General features: G+C 34.5%; 1 protein-coding gene across 1 annotated transcript in view; it reads left to right on the top strand.

Moving 5' to 3' along the window:
* The first annotated feature begins 103 nt into the window (after positions 1–103).
* LOC123524291 (zinc transporter 7-B-like) overlaps positions 104–22442 on the top strand; it is a 35508-nt gene continuing 13169 nt past the window's right edge. Inside the window, exons 1-6 of the mRNA XM_045302370.2 lie at positions 104–266; positions 14366–14467; positions 15378–15491; positions 16068–16155; positions 17054–17186; positions 19838–19882. Coding sequence (XP_045158305.2) covers positions 193–266; positions 14366–14467; positions 15378–15491; positions 16068–16155; positions 17054–17186; positions 19838–19882 — 556 coding nt within the window. The 5' untranslated portion in view covers positions 104–192. The remainder of the gene's footprint in view (positions 267–14365; positions 14468–15377; positions 15492–16067; positions 16156–17053; positions 17187–19837; positions 19883–22442) is intronic.

Here is a 22442-nt window from a genome sequence, read left to right as displayed (position 1 = left end):
AGGATTTTCCATTTCTTTTATATATAATTTATTCGATTATAATGCTCAAAATTTTAAGCCTGAACACATTCGGAGAGCTTTGTCTTTTATCGGACACAATTAATTCACCGGCCACGACAGCTGTTTCCTCAAAATGTTTTGACAAGAAAATACCATTTTTTACAACAACTGCAGAAATATTCTCTCTTAAAGATGCTTCCACTACATAAGCATGACAAGGAGTATCGAGGGCCAGGCTTATTCGGAAAGATTACAGGATGGATGAGGTAAAAATGTGTCACTTTATGTACCAGTCCCTTTTAATATGTACCACATATATGATATATAGTGGATTATCATTTTTGTTTTGATTTGATCAAAATAATACAGTATATTTTATGTTACTTGATATGCTTCTTATTAATTTTAATTAATATGAACTTAGGTGCTACCTAGAAGGCAGAGCTCCCTTGAAAAATCACCAGTATGGGAGAATGAAAACCATTTATATGTACAAAGCTTATTTAAAATCAAAAAGACTAGCCATCTTTAAAAGTTAGTGATGAGAATTTTACCGAGAGAAAATCACTGTTTGCCGAAATTCTAGAAAACTCCTGTTTTATTTACCTGAACTGCTAAGTAAACAGTCTATGACATTTTTGTGGTTAATCTTTTAGCACTACTGGTATAGAATAGGAATGGTAGTAGGAGACTTTTTGATGTTTATTGATAAATCATAGGCAGTAGTGTTGTTTTTTGTCCTAGTAATTAACTCTGGTCAGTGATTTTTAAGCTTGTGGATGAAATATATGTGAACGGCAGTGTTCGCGTTTACGGCGTGAAAGTATCTAAATACGCAACAAATTTGGTTGGTACGCAAATTTTTCAAGACCATTGCGTACATGGGACGCAAAGTAAAAACGGAACTGAATGTTTTAATTTAAAGACAACAATTACTAATCACGATGTCAGAATCCCAATTTCATTTTCAGCAGCATTATTTTCTAAAAATACACTACAGGCAGCGCGCAGTCTACATTTGAACACCCGCAGCGGTGGTCAACAGCGGAGTGTCCGCTACAAAATGACCATCGAGGTCGGGTGTTCAGAGCCATTAACACCGCGGTCACTTTGAAACGGGATGTCCACGCTGACCTCGGTGGTCATCACGGCGACATCGAGGTGGTCGGCGCGGTCACCAATTTACCTGTACATTTATTTTCCACTATGATTTTTACGATCCATGTACATGTACATTTATATTTCCTAAAAAAAATTCAATCTTCAATTATAGTTTAGATGATAGCGTACGTATCACAAAGAAAATCAGTTTGTTTGTTGTACGTTTCATTGTTTAAAACGTAACTTGTTTCCGTTATGGTAACAGTTGTTCATGTATGTACATTTTCACGGATTTTATGATTGATTTGTTCATGTTTTATTTAATCACACTCCTAATACAAAGTCCGATGTTTTTGTTTCGAGAATTCAACGCATTCAATCGACACTGTTTTCAAACATAAATGTAGCATACCTACACGTCACGTGCACTATTTATAGCAAACCTCAAATAATACGTACTCGTTTGATGTTCAGGTTCTAACGGAGTTAGCATTTCTCATACATGTATACATAAATTTTGTGTCATCAACATTTATAGATAAATTTCAGGTTCTGATGGAAATAGTAAACAGAAAATGTATTTCAAGTCTTCGTCGATGTCAGAGTAGAAAAGCAGAATAGATCATCAGAAGATTGCATTATTTGATTTGATTCTCATCCATTAACATGAATCAGTTTACATAAACATATAAAATACTGCACAGAAAATATAATGTAAATGGCCAAGTAAGAGATACGAGAGACTTTATACTGTTATTACAAATACTACACCATTTTCATATATCACGTTTGTTTTAGGTATATATGTGGTAACATTATAATAATTAGGAAGTGTAAGCATTATTTCGGATATTTGTTTCTCAAAAAAAAATCTCTTCATTATACACATATTATATGTTTGTAAAATAAAGATAAATAAAAAAGAATACAGGACCCCTCATGTTTACTGCTGAGAATTTGACAAATTACATGTACAAAACGGGATGGACTTTTTTTTGTGTGTGGGAGGGGGGGGGGGGGTTACGACGCACCGACACAATTAGGCTATAGGTCATATAGCGACTTTCCAGCTTTGCTGGTGGAGGAAGACCCCATACGGACTTCGGCCTTGGACACACATTGAAAATATTTTTATGATAATTCAACAAACAAAAATAATTTCAAGAATTAGGTGTTGGGTGTGGAAGTTATATATATGAATCTTCAACACTTCTGCATAATACATAATTCATATATCTAATTTATATCATGTGCGAAAGTATTTCAAAGATTCGTGTTTTTTGCAGTAATTAAGTCGGTACCTATTCTCTAACAGTTGGTAATTAATTGGTACACGATTTACTCAATTACTGGGCATTACTCGCACGTGCAATTTATCTTAATTTAAGTTGGAAGTCGGTAGCTTTGCTCAGTGTGTGGGTGTGAATATCTCACGGCACAAACTGGTATCTAATTGAACTTGATTGAAGGAGGTGTATTTTCAAAATAAAGGATTCTTATTGTACGTGTTCAAACTGTCATATAATTAGTAATAATTGAAGCCGTATCTTTGTTCAGTGAGTGGGTGAGAATCTCTTGATCTGTAAATCTTTTGTTTTTCTGGTACAGCTTTTGGCAATATAAGCACCAGATGTTTATTATGCTCCCTACATTTCATTATTTACAACCCATACTGTGACAGTATTACTGGATTAATCATATAGTGAAAATATAATAATTGGATTAACTATATAGTGCAAATAGTTCATTATTATACAGTTACTTTGTTTTTGTGATTACGAGATTCTGTGACAATGAGTATCAGACAGTTGACAAAACAGTGTACGCACTTTGTGGTACGTTACCAGTGTGATAATAAGACCCAGGTCAGGACTCGTGGATTTTTCCGCACCGATGAAGAGGTGAGTACTTCAGTTTTTGCTTAATGTCAATTCACAACCCGTGTAAAGCATTTTTGATTTTGAACAGTCGCACTTTTTCTATAGGCGAATAATTGACTTGCAGCGTGTATCGCAGGAAATCATTGTTTTATTTAATATTCATTTGTACATATCTATTTTGCATTATTTCGATTTTGAATACAAAATGTTATTCTAATTAAACCAACCCGACGTATATCAGTTAAATATGAGCACATTTTGACATTTTCGTCGGCACTGGCGGTATTTTTGCAACTTTTGAAATTGTGATTGTGTCAGTTGATCGACTGTATCTTAAAAACCTGTTCTTTGATTTTATTAAAACTTAGTTAGGAACTGTCTAATATTTTAGAGTTGAATTATGCAAAATTTCATGAATATTAAAAAACAACAACATTTTTTAAGAAATATATAGGCCTACAGTTGATTTGGCCAAGTTTCTGCATCAAACACATTGTAATTTTGCAGACGAACATGTTATTGAAAATTTTGTAGACGCCTGACGCACATGCGTATACTATTAAAGAGTGAAGGTTAAATATTGTAACTATAAAATCGTCAATCGTTTTTTCCTGAAATTTAATAGAATTATATCGCGGGATTTAGGTGGCATGTAGGCCTACACAGGAAACGCGTGTAGAGCTTCTATTATGTAATAGATTTGCTTCAAACTTTCAGTATCAATAAAGAATAGATACAGCTAGAATATCAGGGCATTTTCATTGAGATATTAACATTATTTTAAACAAAATTACATAAAAACGGCCGATTTCCAGTAAAATTACCGGTTAAATTTCATACAGCGCGATTGTAAATTGCTAGTATACTTTAAAAGTAAATAAATTGAAATTAACGCGAACAATAAATTTTGACTTTTAGCTAGAAAAGGAAACAAACAGAATAGAAAAATCTTTAATAATAAAAAAAATGCCATCAATTTAAAAGCATACACTTAATCGTTCGTTCTAGGTTCATCCTTCGCTATCGAACGTTTCAACTGGCTCCAAACCATCTCTATTGGATTAAGATCCGGTGACTCTGAAAAATAAGGATTCATATACATTTAAACAATCAAATACTGTTTATAACTGTAAACAATATTATAAATAACTTAGTTGTTTTCATGAACAATATACTGAAGTTGAATAGCGAACTGTGTAGATAATGATCAGACTGCACGGATGTGTCTCTGTAATGTTACCCTTGTTAAATTTCTAAAATTGACTGGTCCATCTTTGAATTTGGACAATTTTATTACTATACTGTACTGACTGTATAGGGATAAATGTAGATAATTATCAGACTGCACGGATGTGTCTCTTTTAATGTTACCCTTGCTAAATTTCTAAAATGGACTGGTCCATCTTTGAGTTAGGACAAACTCGCATGTTTTCATAAATATACCGACTGAATAGCGAACAGTGTAGATAATGATCAGACTGCACGGATGTGTCTTACAGTAACACTTTCCTAGTTACATTTCTAAAACGGACTTCTCTATCGCCAAATTCAAACAGAACTATTTATAGTTTAGAGATGTTTTCATGAACGATTAACTTGCTGAATAGCTAACAGTGCAGTTCCTGAAATATAATTATAACTTGTACAATGTATGAAACTTTTAGTTACTGTTCAGATTACTTACCTGATGGCCATACATTCCACCAGTTGATGCCATTCTCTCTCATAAATTCCTGAGTTAACTTTGACTTATGCTTGGGGTCATTGTCCTGTTGGAAGCGATGACCATCCGGATATACATGGTGAATGAAGGGTAACAACATATCTTTTAACACGGATTCAGTAAAAAACTTGCTGTCCATAATTCCTTCAAAAATAAGAATTTTTGTGGGTCCTCTACGACTGATACCGGCCCACACATGAACTTTTAACGGGTGTTTTGGTTTCGGTAAGGAGTGACTCATTGTACCTATTTGTCTGTATGTGGTGGTTTTATTGTTGTGTAGTTGTATAGAAGATTCGTCTGTGAATATAATGTCGCTCAAGGAATCGTTAACTGCTATCAAGTTCTCGCAGAATACCACACGTGGCATGGTGTTCGGTCCTCGTACCATCTGCGCATACCTTGGTTTGTCATTAGTGTAACCCGCTGCCTTTATAACCGATTTTGTCGTTGTCAAGGAAAATTCTGCACCGTCTTCTTTTAATTCTTTGTGTAACTCCACAGCAGATTGATACGGGTTTAGCCCAAGTGATTTTTTTACAATTTCAATGTCTCTGTTACTGATTTTGGCGAATTTTTTAACGTTCTGTTCACTTGTTACATTATAAGGATCAAAGTATCCATTCTGATAATTCCTTATCCAACACGAAATAACGTGCCTTGGTATGTCCTGTCCTTGTGCATTCAGAGACTTTAAGATATCACGATTTCGTTTGCCTGACTTATACAAGTCAATGATTTTTAATTTAACACTGTGGTTAACTCGACGATTTTTACTCATTTTCTCTTGAATAACTATGTATTGCTAGCAATCACTTGTTCAAATTATAAAGATTTCTGAAGTGAGTGGGCATGATCCGTGTACTTATAATACAGGTGTCAAGTTTGACACCCATGTGTATTGTCTATTAGTACAAATACTATGTGTATTGCATAATGTGTATTGTCAATTTGACAGCCGTGTGTGTTGTCAACAATGGTTGAATTTGAATTTAAGATTTTTAAAAGTGTCATTTTGGTCAAGTAGCACCCTGTTTCTTGTATACATGTATGTATATCATCGTGGCATGGGACAGCGTATTGTATTGGCAAGATATTAGCATTTAAATTATGTCAATTAAATTCTAAAGTAACATGTATGTTGCCATCCCTAATCACGGCATGTATGAATGAAAGGTGTAACATCGTGACACGTGCTGATGTATTATTATTATACCAGATTTATTAAATTTTATGTATGACATAAGTATTTGAAATTAAACGCGTGATTTATGTCAAAGTTGCGGATTGTATCAGTGTATTAGAATTAAAAGAAAATTGACAAGATATTGGCTATGATTTGTAGCTTTTTATTTATTATTATTATACGCACCTTGTAAAGTGTTACAATTATAAATAAGATTCAACTATGGAACAACCACTTGTAAAAAATCTCGTATATAAAATGTTCTGTTCTGTTAATTTGATGCTCAGTGAATTAAACAGATGTGTAGATATTGTGCCCATTGTATATAATGTACCTTATTAAATTTCATAAGATCTGTTAGGTTTTATCATAGCTGCCTACATTTAAAATCATAGTTAACTATTTTATACGGCTTTTTACTTATAGCTAGCTAATCCTATACAATTCTATATCTTTGTACGTATAAACATGTATATATACATGTATACTTTGATTTTTTTAATAGCAATACATGATATTATTAAAAGATGTGCAATGAAATTATTGAATCAGTCATTACATTCACATTTCCGAATAAAGAATTTTATTCATTTATCATTTATCATTGAATGCATGCAGACAATCAAGCATGTAAGAGATTATGTCTTGTGACTTGATCACTGTTTGAGATAAGAGTTATCAAAGCGCTATCGCTTTTTGCTTAAGTGGATTAAAGTCATTTTAAAAATAAAATTGCTCTTTTATAAAGAATGATTCGCTATCAGCCTCTAATGTATAATAAAATTAATTTCGTTTTGTGTTTCAGATTATGGTAGACGGAGTTTATAAGGTTCAGTGGGGAAGGAAGGACGAGGTTGACACAGCGGTGGTGATCGCAGCGGGCAGTGAGAAGGAGATGAAGGCAGAATGCAAGAAGTTACAACGCGAGCCTGTCGCACACACCGCAACATCCGTTGCAACATCCGTTGCTACGACGAAAACAAAGGTAATTACGTAGTGACAAGTCTACATATATTTTCACAGTAGTTAAGTGTAAAAGTCATTTCTTTCTTGCATAAAGCAGTCTTGTCACATAATAATTTTAGTTAAAAATTAGAGACAGCAGCAAAGTTTCTGGTGTAAGTGACAAATGTAAACATGCGAGAATTTCGAATTTGCATAAGGGGACAATAAGTGTTCTCTTAATTAATTCGAACAAATGTGACGCGCCAGTTGAAACGGGTAGTTTGGCTGAATGACATTAATTGGTACCATTGCTTAAGCGTAGTGTACGTTTATACGTTTGAACAGAAATTTATTTACATGTAAAATAAAATATAAATTTTCTGAAACTGTAAAACGCATTTTAATCAAGACTGACATGCAGCTATATCTTCCTTTCTTTCAGACTCCAAAGCCGAGACAGCCCGCCAGTGTGATACGGGTTGTATCTCCACCTGGGTTTTACCCAGAGACAACTGTAACTGTGAGCGGTGGTCAATCACAGTGTCGACATCATCTCCGGTCAGCGCAGCAACGACAGGGGTACAGGCCGTTACTACATCCGCCGTGACAACAGCCATGTCTTCATCAGCACTGACGGTTGTACCAGCCATCACGTCATCCGTCGTGAGCACAGAAATATCGACGCAAGCAGCATCGCCGACGTCAGTCGAACCTGCCGTGGATGCTGTGCCTTCAGGCGACACTCCAACAACATCACGTCCTGGATTCATAAGCAGAACAGGCCGTCCAACGGGATTTGGACCACTACAGAGCAACTTGTTGGCATTGGAGGCATCCGTTAGGTCTATGGCAGCGGAACAGATTAACTTACGAAAGCTTTTCGAAGCCGAGAGACGCGAACGAAGGGAGATGGAGGGGGAAGTAAAAGTAATGAGGGCTCTGCTAGAGAGCATCGCGTGTAAGCTGGAAGATATGAATATCAACAACAACACCGTTAGGCCTACAAGCACCGACGATCAGGAAGTGCCAGCTCAACACCATATTCCAATTGAGGACCTTCGAGACCTTCACAAGGCGTCATCTGGACCTGGGAACATGGCGGCACATCTAGTGCAGGGTCTCTATCCAGAACTTTTTGGAGTGACGAACTTACGATATATGTACAGTTGGAATGGCGGGGGAAATCTAAATAAGAAAGAGCTGTGCGAGGAAAGGAAGGTTGTTGTGCAGCAGTATGTGTGTACGTTCTATCCGGAGGTGAAAGACCAAAGACTGTGGAAGGATGTTGTAGTTCCTAAGGTTAACGAACTTTTACGCCGTGTGAGCAGACAAGAACGTAAACAGAAAAAGCAGTCAACGACGTGCAATCAAGAACAAAGTCCAGCACTCAGCATGCCAGATATAAACTTTTCGTACGTGTCCGACGACTTTGTGTCATATATGAACCTGTGAAATATGAGACTTTCGAAAGAAACAGCATTGTACAAAGTTGCGTTTAAATGAATCTGTGTTCTTCTTAATGTATATACATGTCGTTTTTTATCCAAAAAAATAACTAAAATAGAGTACTCCGATTTTTGCTTTACTTACAAAGACCCACTAGCTCCATGTTTTTGTATATATGTTTTGCTACTGTGGTTTTAGTTTGGTTTTTGTTGTATTAAAACCGCCAAACACAGTTGTTAGGTATTGAATAAATTCTGTAGTTTTCATGTATACATTACATATGTCTGTCTATAAATACAATAAAGCATTTCTACTTCTTTTTTGTGTGTTTAATATAATTATGCTTACTACTGTTATCATTCTCCAAAACCCCAATACTGCATTCTCTCCCTATCTCAAGACGTAATTCTCAGTGGACTGCTTTCGCCGATACCATGGACTTCTATACCTTTACATTTGTATATCAGGTATGCATTGAAATATCCTTCCAAGGGGATTATAGAATTGTGTGAAAATGTTGAAGCTCCATGTATAATATAAATGTTCGGCAAAATGCCTTCTTTTGAGTAATTTAAGGCAACATTTTTTCCGTTCAATGGGCGTGGCTTAAATAAATTTCTTGCTTGAAATTCCTCTAAAGAATACATCTTGCCGAAATTTTAGAACTAGTGGTGGAGGGGGGTCATGCCTGGACCCCTGGATTACCGAACATGAATCAGTAAAAAAGCAATTAGTCTAAAAAAGGTGTAAGTGAACAGAACACTACAGTTTTCAAGACAACAGATGCACTGTAAATATTGTTTGATCAAAAAGCATATAATTATAATACGCAGGTATTTACGTGTTGCATTATCAAAAGCAATAATTAAATTTAATATAGTTCGATTAAATCAAATTCGTAAATATTTACAGCTGTTAATTTAGGGAATAAATTGTGTATATTATATTTTCCGGTTAAGAACGACAAACTTTTAATGCATTTAAGTAGGATTTAAATTGAGGTCAAATTTTATGTAATTAACCTGAGTTTTAGTATCATAACGAAGCACTGGATTTGAGTATCATGATGAAACAACCTTTAAATAATTAACGTGCGTAAACTCAGACATGCAAACAATGATAAAGGAATTATAAATTCAAACATGCGAAAACAGTTGAATGAAACAAACTTAAAAATATATGAAAACTCAAACATGATAACGAAACTGTCAAATAGCAGCAGCCGTGAAAGATTTTACAATTAGAACGAAATTGTACTAAATGTACATAATTCAAATATATATAGATCTATTAAAAAGTATGCAAATGAAGACACATTAATTGAATGCACGTTAAACTGTGAATGTTTACATTTCACAGCGGCTGCTTAACTCCAATACGCACGCTTGTAATATACCGTACCTGAAAAAAAAGAAATTATTAATATTTTTTTAAAGGCAATTAAATACATTTGTAGAATGCACTTAATTTATCTTGAACTATTCTTTTTTTTTATTTTATAACATATTCATTTCCTATAAATTTTAACCCCGTGACCACCGCAATTCCACCGCAACGGACACCGGAAAACCACCGCGATCACTTATTCGACGGTACTGTAACGATCGTGTTTAATTGACCGTGGTGGTCAAACGGGTGTCCGACCACCGCAATTTGACACCCAAATTAAAAAACGAACACCGAGGTCGGGTGATTTATGTAGACTACGCGCTGCCTGTAGTGTAACATAGAGTGACATAGCCTGTAGTCATTCAGTGACGTATTCAGACTGGTTTAGCGTACTGATCAAAATCTCTACTTATCAATGTAAATTATATGGAAACAGTCCAGGTACTTCTTGCATTGCAAACCGAAAGTAAGATGGAGTCTCCGGCGAACGCGAACACTGGTTTTATTTTTCAAAGCAGGGCTTTAGCTAGAGGTCGACATGAGTGAAATTCAAGTCGCCGAATTTTTGTTATTCATCCACTAACAGCCAATTGTGGTACAGCATGTTGACACTTTACTCGAATACACATGGCATAATTTCGCTTCTGTCTTCTGATACAGAGAAGTTTGAAAGCAATTATAATGGTCGCTTACACCTTTAATTTGATCAACTAAACAGTAGGGATTTAGAGCGCTCTATATTACATTAACTTGTACATTCTCCATTGACTTTTCAAAAAATAATCTTACCTTAAATAATTTCCTTAATTCCGCGTTATTTGAATCATTTTACTCCGAACTTAGAAACATATCACTGACACTTTCTGTGACGAAAATAACCTTACTGAAATTTACACAAATTTCTGACAACTGCTGCAGAAACTGGGTTAAACATGATTGACAACTTTTTCTTTTGATGTGTGCCCACATTAGGGGATCAAAAGGACCGTGTTACCCTTTGTGTGACGTCACTGCTGCTGATGTCATGATGGCATGTATTTAACTCACACAGTCAGTTCTAGTACAATATTGCTTGTTTTGACTAAACATTGCACTAGGAGCTTGATTTATTTTTTGCTGGGCTAATTTTAGAATATGAAATGATCAAACTGTTTTGAAATTGTATTCATAGATCTAACTAAAAGGTGTTTGGTTTTGGCAGTGATTAGGAAATTAACTAGAAAAAATACTTAGAATTACAATTTACAGTCAGTAATCACATTATATAAATTCACAAGAATGAGAAATTAGATTAACAAGGATAAGAAAGCAGATTCACTGATCTTTTCAGTTGGTTTGTTTTATAATTTGATAGACTTGAAAAAAAAAGATTTAAACAAAGAAGTGACTTTTTCCGTAAAATCTTAGTCTAGTGCTTAAACCTGTTAAAGTAACTATTAGCTGGTCAAACCCATTATATTTGATGTAACTTTGTAGATTCCAATATTTTTATACCTCTTATCAGAACTGGAATGCATTTATGAAGTTAAAGAAGAGGTGTTATTTATTGTGAAACATGGACATTTGTCAATATTGTAGCCGCAAAACCTGGGACTCGACCATATTTGGCTGGGACTCAACATTTTTGGGAGTACTGAGTCCCAGGGACTCAGTGAAATTTTCAGAAAACGCGAACACTGAACGGGGAGAAAGCATTATGTGTTTTCAAAGTTCAATGTATATTTTGTCCCAAATCAGGGCCAGACACTAACCATTTTGGGCAACTGGTCCGAAGAGCAGTTTCCGCTAAATATTTAAATGAAACGGTTACTGGTCCTCCAGATATTTTACTGGTCCTTGTTGCTTTTCACTGGCCCCGGACCAGTGGACCGATGTTAGTGTCGAGCCCTGCCAAAACCTTTATAAAAAATAAGCTCTAGATCTATCTTCAGACAGTACATTGGAACCTGACATCACTAACAAAACACTTTAAATTTAAAATGAATGACTTTATTTTTTACAATGTTTTCAAAACTCATGATAAATAAATAAATAAAACTGAAATAAAAAAGAAATAAAAAAAGTGCATCTTGTCAGGATCGAACTCCCAACCTTTGGTTTTCAACACGAACTCGCTAACCACTGCACCAGTATGACGTCATCACTACAAATATAAGTATATATAATAAATTTCAGTTATGGAAGCGTGACGAAAATCGTTTCGCATTGAAAATATTATATTTTATCTTTTTTTCTTCGTAGAAAATGTATTTAGCACTAAAGTCTTATTATCTAGTGTTGAATTATTATCTAGTGTTGAATAAAAATGTAAATGAGCGTCTCATAATATGAGACGCTCATTTACATTTTTATTCAACGTTCAAAGCAGTAAGCGAAACGCTTTTGTCAACCATAAACAACAAGCGTCTACTGACGTCTTACTGATTAATTACTATGAGCATTGTGTGCTGGAAGAAACCCGAACAACACCGATTCCAAAAAAGTACCGCGAATTTTTAACTCTATAGTAATTCTATACACAGTTTTATTCACTTTGTTTTTCACACGTTTAACCGTAATGCAAGGCGCCAGTAGCTCTGCTATTAATTGTCATAATTATTAAGGTAAATAAATTATATGCACTTGTTATATTTGAATATTCTTACCTCAAAGACAAAGTTAAGAACCATATCTTATCCATATTATTATACCACTTATATTTTATTTTTATTCAGTATTTTACTTATTTTGATAGTCATTTCATATCAAGATGTTTATATAAATGAAAAAAAAATATATAACTGTTTAATTGTGTAATTATCACCTATTCACAGTACTACACTATGAGATACAGTTACTATATAATATATAGGTGGTACATAAGGTGTCAAAGTGGTACATAAAGTGACTGGTACATAAGGTGTCGCACCCAAAATGTGTTGAACAGGCTGGTAACATTGCCCGATCGGGCTTTCGACATGAAAACTAATATTTCTTGAAAAAATAATGAAGATATTTCTTTTAAACTTGGTCCGTTTATTAAGCATAACACATGATGCATATTAAGATAGAAAGAACTTTGTTGCCTTCAGTTTTGTTAGAATTACTTCCCTTTTTCAGAATTTTATGATGCATAATTTTTGAAGTCCAAAAAAAAAAGATTTTTAATGCAATGTTTAAAACAGAAAATGGTTCAATGGCTTTCTATTACTCCAAACTTGTGCGCCAATACCTTTATTCTATATTTTTAGGGTTAATACTTTGTTTCTAGCGAAGATGTATGAAAATTTTTTTTAGAACTAACATTTCTCTATTATGCTGTAAGTGAAAGGACAGTAAAATGTATACATTCATGTACTAGCGCAATAATTTAGAGCATTAGAAAGCCATTGAACCCTTTTTTTGTTTTAAACTTGGCATTAGAACAATTTTTTTGGACTTCAAAAATGATGCGTCATAAAAATCTGAAAAAGGGAAATAATTCTACCAAATCTGAAGGCAACAAAGTTATTTTTATTTCAGTTTGTATCATATGTTATTCATAATAAATGGACCAAGTTTGAAAGAAATATCATCATTATTTTTCAAGAAATGTTAGTTTTTATGTCGAAAGCCCGATCGGGCAATGTTACCAGCCTGTTGAAAATATCCAAACGTGTCTTTTTCTAAGCAACAAGCTGGACTGTGGACACTGATTTTAGGGAGTGGTGAAGTATATCCACTGCAAAAATGAAAGGCACATGTTAAACAATATAGTAAGAAACTGCCTCTCAAATATCCTTTTAAAAATCTTTTATAAAATAGCTTGCCCGATTTTAGAATAATTTTACTCAAATGGTCCTTGTGTTACCCTCTACCAAGACTGTTGAACTTATTTTGATTTGTCAAAAACCATGGCTGCCAGAGGGCGTGGTCACTTTTCCCTATATGTATATAGTGGAAACTTTAAAAATCTTCTTGTTTGAAACTGCAAGCCCGATTTTAAAATAATTTTACACAAATGGTTCTTGTGTGACCCTCTACCAAGATTGTTCAAATTATTCCGATTTGTCAAAAAACATGGCTGCCAGGGGGCGCGGTCACATTTCTTCTCTGAATCAATAATAGCTAGAGCCTTGATATTTGGTGTGTGATATCAGATTTGTATTGGCTACCATAGTTGTTCAAATTATTGCCCTAGGTTCAAAAGTATGTGTGACATGTATTTAATATAGGCTAACATAGAAGAAACCTAACTCTATACTTACAGTAACACACTTGAAGCCTTGTACACAGGTGAGGGCTTTAGGGTCAAAGACCCTTTTGTTTCATTATAGATGGAAAAACAAGAGAAATTATTTTACAAAAATGAGTAAATACAGATTAAATGTGTATCTACAGATTTAATAAATCCGCCATTTTGTTTTTTTTTGATGACATGGAAGCAAAATGGTTGCCATTTTAATAAAGTATTTAAATGCTCATAACTTTCTCATTTTTAAGCCAATTTTGAAAATTCTTTCAGTTCTTTAAATGATTTAAGAAATCCTAACAGACAAAATAAACTTAAGAACAACATTGCCTTTCCCTTTAAACAGGACATTATGGCATGATGCAAAGTTTGAAAACCTGGATTTTGTGTGTTTTCCATGTTTCTTGTTTATTTTTTTCTTTTAAAGTGTCATGAATGACATCTTCTGTTATATACATTAAGAATTTCCCTTGTTTATTTTACAGATTGATATTTTCTGAAAAGACCTCGAGAAACATCTTTATGTTCCTGTTGTTGAATCTCTCGTTTGCATTTGTAGAGCTTGCATATGGAATCTGGACAAACAGGTGAGTCTATAGGTTAATTTTCATCAATATCATTCAATGTGCAGTGTTTTATTCTGCAAGCGTCTAACTGAAATAGTACAGAACTGTCAAAATGACAATTGGAACAAAGCTTTAAAATGAATTATGAATCTGTCTTTGTATATCTATTGATTGTGCCTTTTGCTGAACTTAGGTCATTTTTTTTAGACACAAAAAGTATTGTTGAGAATATTTTGGACTTTATAAAAAAAATTCAGTTAAAGGCAAACTGCAGAATTGACTGAATTGTAGTTGAGTAATGGTGAAGGAGGTAAAGACTGTTTAAAGTGTATTTATTAGCTTTTAGATTTGCTAAGAACAATCTTTCATTCTTTGTCAGGTCAATACAAACAAACAGTAACTGAAAGTTCTAAAACTTTAACTATAACAGTTACTGTCTAACCAAGTAGTTATATATTTATTGAAAGATTATATTTATGAGTTATAGATTCGGATAATTAATAATCAAAATTGACTATTTAAGAAGTATATTTCGTCACCTTAGTGCAAAAAGGCAGTAAGTCCTTCTTTAAATCAATGCAGTTATCCACTTCTTGCACTGAGGTGACGATTCACTTTAATATGAATTAGATAAGAAGTTTTAGTTTTTTCTCGTTTTGTCAAAATTATTTGAGCCACGTCATGAGAAAACCAACACAGCAGGTTTGCGACCAGCATGGATCCAGACCAGCCTGCGCTTCCTCGCAGTCTGGCCAGGATCCATGCTGTTCGCTTTCAAAGCCTATTGTTATTAGAGAAACTGTTAGTGAACAGCATGGATCCTGACCAGACTGCTGGTCGCAAAGCCACTATATTGATTTTCTCATGGCGCGACTCATTTCACCAATGGTAACATTATATTTTTGTAATCATTCATTTAAACTTGTTTCAGTCTGGGTTTGATATCAGATTCCTTCCACATGTTTTTTGACTGTACAGCCTTACTGGCAGGCCTGGCAGCCTCAGTTATATCAAGGTGGAGATCAAATGAGAATTATTCATACGGGTAAGTTCTTTATAGTTAATTGCTGGGTGACTGATTTTTTGAAGTTGGCAGTTACTTGCACAAGTTTGTACTGGTACAGAATCCAGGAACACTAGTTGGGTTAACTGCCTGCCTTTACATAACTAAAGTACTGTTGAAGGACGGCATTTAACCCAAAACAAACTAAAAAAAACGAAATTTGAATGATGCTGATGAAGTGAAAAATCATCTAACAAGTTTTGGAAATATATGCTTTTCATATCTAAAAATTGTAGTTTTGTATAGGATTCATTTTGTCCAAATGCAGAAATAAAATTATCATGTGTACACAGACATTTTCTACAGCATTTGTTGTTAATAATGATTATTCGCATTGACATTTTCTGTCTGTTGCAAAGTTTGGGTAAAGAGGAATAAAATCCTGATGTAAAGTCAATTTTAGGGAAATTTTGCATGATGAGAAACAAACTTTTTGAGGAGAAGACCTTACTATAGAATGAAAAAAGCACTGATGTGGGACCACACTTTTATCTTGTTTTGAATCTATTACAAAGACTACTTTTAAACTGTATAAAATACATTTTTTTTTGCTTGCAGGTTTGTTCGGGCTGAGGTTCTAGCTGGTTTTGTCAATGGACTGTTCTTGCTTTTTATAGGATTTTTCATCTTTTCAGAAGCAGTTGAGGTAGGTTTGAAATTTTAATTTCAGCTGTTGAGGACATATTGACATGGATACTATATTACCTTAGAAGTTCAGGGGAAAATACGTTTAGACTTATATAATGAGGCTGCTTATTTGAGAAAGCCAATATGATAAATGCCTGTGGTCAGTAGATGATTCTGACTGTTTTTTGGGCCAAAGGTCAAGGTCAAAATGACCTTCAGACTGGAAACAATTTCAGATAAAATAAATAAGGTGTGCTTAGGCAAGCCAGTAAACTAAAGTATAATTGTCTATGTTCAGTAGACGACCCCTTTTGTTTGAGGAGTAGTAGGTCAAAGGTCAAAGTTACAACTACCTCTAGACTGGAAACAGTTTCTGATCAGTAACTGGAGCATTGCTTGATACTAGGGCGGTCAAAAGTCTTAGGGTTATGGCCAATGTGGATTATATTATCCCTAGTGTTTTATGGGTTATTTATATCTAAGGTACATTTATATTTATTAAATGACCAGACTTGGATATATGGTAAAACCTGCTTTAGCAGTCACCTCTATTAAGCAGCCAACTTGTCTTAAGCAGCCAATCTCTCAATTCTAAAAATGGTCATTCATTCTAAAAATTACCCGCATTAAGCATCCACCTGCTTAAGCTGTCACGTTTTCCAACTCCCTTGGCTGGTTTTACTGTAAACCTCTTTTTCGTCATGATAGAAGAGAATACTGAAGATTTGAATTGTACTTACCAGTCCTGAGCCAAGCTTAGTATCATACACTTTGTGCATTAAATGTAGTATGGATAGAAAATGAACTATGTGCAATTTTATATTAATACAATTAACATGTCTTTTATTTGCTGCAAAGCAGAGAAATTGTTCAGTTAGACTTGTTTTCAGTTATTTGTTTTTTGTTTCTATCTACAGCGTCTAGTCGAGCCACCGGAAGTGAGACATGAGAGACTATTCTTGGTGTCAGTTGGTGGTTTTCTTGTCAATTTGATTGGAATATTTGCATTTCAACACGGACATAATCATTCCCATGGTGGAGGAGGAGGAGGTACGAGTTACATTTAGTTATTCCAGTATCAATAAAGGGTCATTCATCCAGATTTATGTGAAATTTCTGTAAATTTAAAAAAAAAGATTGAGAAAAAGCTCGTGTAACATGTAAAATGTCTAAAAAACAGCTCTCAGAAGCATTAGAAATGTCACTTGCAGATGTAGAAGAAGTAGAGCTGTACTTTTAATTGTACTAATAAAAGATTACTTATTTATCATGAGTAGTCAAAGAAAGTCCCCACCTTGGCAGTTTTCATATTTTCCTCCCCTGGCCCAGCATCCTGTCTAGGCTGATACTGCTGGTAATAAAAGCAATGCATGTAAATCACTGAGCGCTAAACACTAGTAAGGATACCAGTGTGAAGGAATTGAACCCGGACTGCTAGGGTTGTAGTCCAAGTTACTAATAACCAGTGCCACTGATTCTCCTGTTAGGCAAATCCAGTTGAATATGTATGTTCAAAGAAATTTAATATTTCCACATGCACATTTAAATAAAATTGTATGATTTTGCAATCAGTTTATATTGGCCTAAAGATTTGGTACAAAAATATCTGTAGCATCTCCAAAAAAAAACAACGATATTACTGGTACACCTTTTCAAAATTATCCTACAAAGACAATGTCCTTAATGATAATGGAAATACTGGGCCAGACTTCTGTTTTAGACTGAAATTCCAACTTTTTTTTAAAAAGCATAACGGTAACAAATTAACCTTTAGCCTGCTAAATTTCTCAAATGGACTGGTCAATCATTCAATTTAGGCAATATCATTTATTATTCAAAGGGGTGTTCACTTCAAATTTACTGACATGAAAAGCGAACTGTGCAGATTGAATCACTTGCCTCCAGCAGGCTAAAGGTTAAGACCTGTGAATAATAAACACAAGGACTCCCCTTCTTATATGAGGAAAGTTTTAGTCATTTGTGAGTAAGAAAGAAGCTGCATCAGTATATGTCAAAAAGTGTATGATAGTTGCTAGATGGTTGTGATGTTTTTAGCTCACCTGTCACGAGGTTCGTGACAAGGTGAGCTTTTGTGATCGCGCAGCGTCCGTTGTCTGTCCGTCCATCTGTAAACTTTTGCTTGTGACCACTCTAGAGGTCACATTTTTCATGGGATCTTTATGAAAGTTGGTCAGAATGTTCATCTTGATGATATCTAGATCAATTTCGAAACTTGGTCACGTGCGGTCCAAAACTAGGTCAGTAGGTATAAAAATAGAAAAACCTTGTGACCTCTCTAGAGACCATACTTTTCAATGGATCTTCATGAAAATTTGTCAGAATGTTCACCTTGATGATATCTAGGTCATGTTCGAAACTGGGTCACGTGCCTTCAAAAACTAGGTCAGTAGGTCAAATAATGAAAAAACCTTGTGACCTCTCTAGAGGCCATATTTTTCATGGGATCTGCATGAAAGTTAGTCTGATTGTTCATCTTGATGACATCTAGGTCAAGTTCGAAACTGGGTCAACAACGATCAAAAACTAGGTCAGTAGGTCTAAAAATAGAAAAACCTTGTGACCTCTCTAGAGACCATACTTTTGAATGGATCTTCATGAAAATTAGTCAAAATGTTCACCTTAATGATATCTAAGTCCAGTACGAAACTGGGTCACATGCCATCAAAAACTAGGTCAGTAGGTCAAATAATGAAAAAACCTTGTGACCTCTCTAGAGGTCATATTTTACATGGGATCTGTATGAAAGTTGGTCTGATTGTTCATCTTGATGATATCTAGGTCAAGTTCGAAACTGGGTCAACTGCAATCAAAAACTAGGTCAGTAGGTCTAAAAATAGAAAAAACCTTTTGACCTCTCTAGAGGCCATATTTTTCAACAGATCTTCATGAAAATTGGTCTGAATGTTCATCTTGATGATATGTAGGTAAATTTCGAAACTGGGTCATGTGCGGTCAAAAACTAGGTCAGTAGGTATAAAAATAGAAAAACCTTGTGACCTCTCTAGAGGCCATATTTTTCATGAGATCTTCATGAAAATTGGTGAGAATGTTCACCTTGATGATATTTAGGTCAGATTCAAAACTGGGTCAACTGCAATCAAAAACTAGGTCAGTAGGTCTAAAAATAGAAAAAACCTTTTGACCTCTCTAGAGGCCATATTTTTCAACAGATCTTCATGAAAATTGGTCTGAATGTTCATCTTGATGATATGTAGGTAAATTTCGAAACTGGGTCATGTGCGGTCAAAAACTAGGTCAGTAGGTATAAAAATAGAAAAACCTTGTGACCTCTCTAGAGGCCATATTTTTCATGAGATCTTCATGAAAATTGGTGAGAATGTTCACCTTGATGATATTTAGGTCAGATTCAAAACTGGGTCACGTGCCTTCAAAAACTAGGTCATTAGGTCAGATAATAGAAAAACCTTGTGACCTCTTTAAAGGCCATATTTTTCAATGGATCTTCATGAAAATTGGTCATAATTTTTATCTTGATGATATCTAGGTCAAGTTCAAAACCGGGTCACATGAGCTCAAAAACTATGTCACTATGTCAAATAATAGACAAAACGACATCATACTCAGTTCAAAACTGGGTCATGTGGGGACAGGTGAGTGATTCAGGACCATCATGGTTGTCTTGTTTCAATATTTGGCAAATTGTTACTTTTTCCTTCCAGATCATGGTCATTCTCATGGGGGACATGGACACTCTCATGGTTTAGGTAAGTGTGTTTCTATTTGTATCTCCATTGAAGAGTATTTACCTTCATTGATTGAAGAGTATTTATACCTTCATTGTTTGAAGGGTATTTACCTTCATTGTTTGAAGAGTGTGCTATAAGCATTGTAATATGTTTAATGCAATTAAATGATATTGTATATTGTATTATTTGCCTTCATTGTTTGAAGAGTATTTACCTTCATTGTTTGAAGAGTATTTGCCTTCATTGTTTGAAGAGTATTTACATGGATCCATTGTTTGAAGAATATTTAGATCCATTGTTTGAAAAGTATTTAGCTCCATTGTTTGAAGAGTATCTGCCTTCGTTGTTTGAAGAGTATTTACCTCCATTGTTTGAAGAGTATTTACCTTCATTGTTTGAAGAGTATTTACCTTCATTGTTTAAGGAGTATTTACCTTCATTGTTTGAAAAGTAAGCTGTGATGTTTGTCAAAAATTTATGGCTGGGTAACTGCTCACAACTTGTCCATGTGTTATTTGAAACACCTGTTTCCCACAAAACACTAGATGTACCATCATTCTGAGATTCAAAGTCTGAGTGATATTTTTGTTCATAATAGAATGGTTGCAATACCTTGTAAATGTAGAATATGGTGTCCGAGTTTTATTACATTATTTTAATGATTCCTGAAACATTTCAGCAGTGAGCATGTAGTTATTTTCTGTCTGTCAGTCCCAAAATCTTTGACCAGAAATCTCCAAATACACAGAAATATGTGACTATGAAGTGAACTTTAACGTGTTGTCAGGACATAAATGTTCCTTTGACAGGTTTAGGAGGTATGGCCCTTGGAAATTGTATTAAATGCTGTGCATTTTGCTATACTAATAAAAGCATTGTCCAGATGACTCCTACACTTTTTAGCTCGACTATTCATAGAATAGTAGAGCTATTGGACTCGCCCATGCGTCGGCGTCCGCGTCCCGATTTTGGTTAAGGTTTTGTATGTAAGCTGGTATCTCAGTAACCGCTAGTGGGAATGGATTGAAACTTCACACACTTATTCACTGTGACAAACTGACTTACATTGCACAGGTTCCATAACTCTATTTTGCTTTTTTACAAAATTATACCCCTTTTTCGACTTAGAAAGTTTTGGTTAAGGTTTTGTATGTAAGCTGGTAACTCAGTAACCACTTGTGGGAATGGATTGAAACTTCACACACTTATTCACTGTGATGAACTGACCTACATTGCACAGGTTCCATAACTCTATTTTGCTTTTTTACAAAATTATGCCCCTTTTTCGACTTAGAAATTTTTGGTTAAGGTTTTGTATGTAAGCTGGTATCTCAGTACTTACTAATGGGAATGGATTGAAACTTCACATACTTGTTCACTGTTATGATCTGACATGCACTAAGCAAGTCCCATAACTCTACTCTTTTTTTCAAAATTATGCTCCTTTTTCGACTTAGCAGTTTTTGGTTAAGTTTTTGTATGTAAGCTGGTATCTCAGTATCCACAAATTGGAAAGGATTGAAACTTCACACACTTGTTCACTGTCATGATATGACATGCAGTGCAGATGTTCAATACCTCTACTTTGCATTTTACAAAATTATGCCCCTTTTTCAACTTTTGTATTCATTCAATTGACAAGGCTGTTGAATAGTCGAGCGTTGCTGTCCTCCGACAGCTCTTGTTTTAAGAGATCTGGTCAAAACTTACAGAAATTTATCGACTAATTTAAGAGTTATGGCCCTTTGAAATTTTGCAGAATTCGTACAAGTACAAACTAACAATATTAGCCTTGTCTGCCATTACTCCATAAACAGTTTGCAAGGGATCTGGCTCAAACTAATAGAATAATTATTGTTATGAAATGAACTTTGGCATATTATCAGAACATACATATAACTTGCCAGGTTATGGAGTTATTGCCCTTTTGAAAACAAAAAGCTGTATTTATCATAAAGATAACCATTGTAACTGTTTTAAAGAGACCAAGCAACAACACTGCTTTGCTATTTATGTGTATTACACATATTATCAGAATATACATGCACTACCATATATGCCAGTACAAGCACTAGCTTTCCCTGATAAAAAACCCTCTCCTATATGCTGAAAATATTTTTTTCCCTATATTAATGGGATCTGAGATTAAACATTTATTTTTACCCAAAGTTCCTATAGTTTGTCAGGTCTGTTAGTAAATTTGGTATCAGATACTCTATATAGAGTGTAATACTTGTTGCAGTAACTGTAATTGATTTTTCTGTGGTAATTTGTGTTATTAACAGAAATTTGATGCATTAATGGAAAGATAATTTAGGCAATTTGCTTCTAGTTAAAGGGGCATGCTTACAGATTCATTTAACATTATGGAAATTTTAAAGCAGCAAGGTCTGTACAATATTAGAACTCTGAAACCAATAGTATTTAGGTTGAAATTCTTTCTGTTTTATATTGCTTTTCTCTGTTAACAACTGTGTAAATAGCTTATCAACAATATTTTAAATCTAAGTCATATTTTCTAACAAATATTGCCTAGATCTTTACATAATTTTTTTTTTTTGGTGTTACTTCCAAAAAT

Source organism: Mercenaria mercenaria, chromosome 3, assembly GCF_021730395.1.
Source record: "Mercenaria mercenaria strain notata chromosome 3, MADL_Memer_1, whole genome shotgun sequence".
NCBI classification, from domain to species: domain Eukaryota; kingdom Metazoa; phylum Mollusca; class Bivalvia; order Venerida; family Veneridae; genus Mercenaria; species Mercenaria mercenaria.
This window is presented reverse-complemented; position numbering and strand designations above follow the sequence as displayed.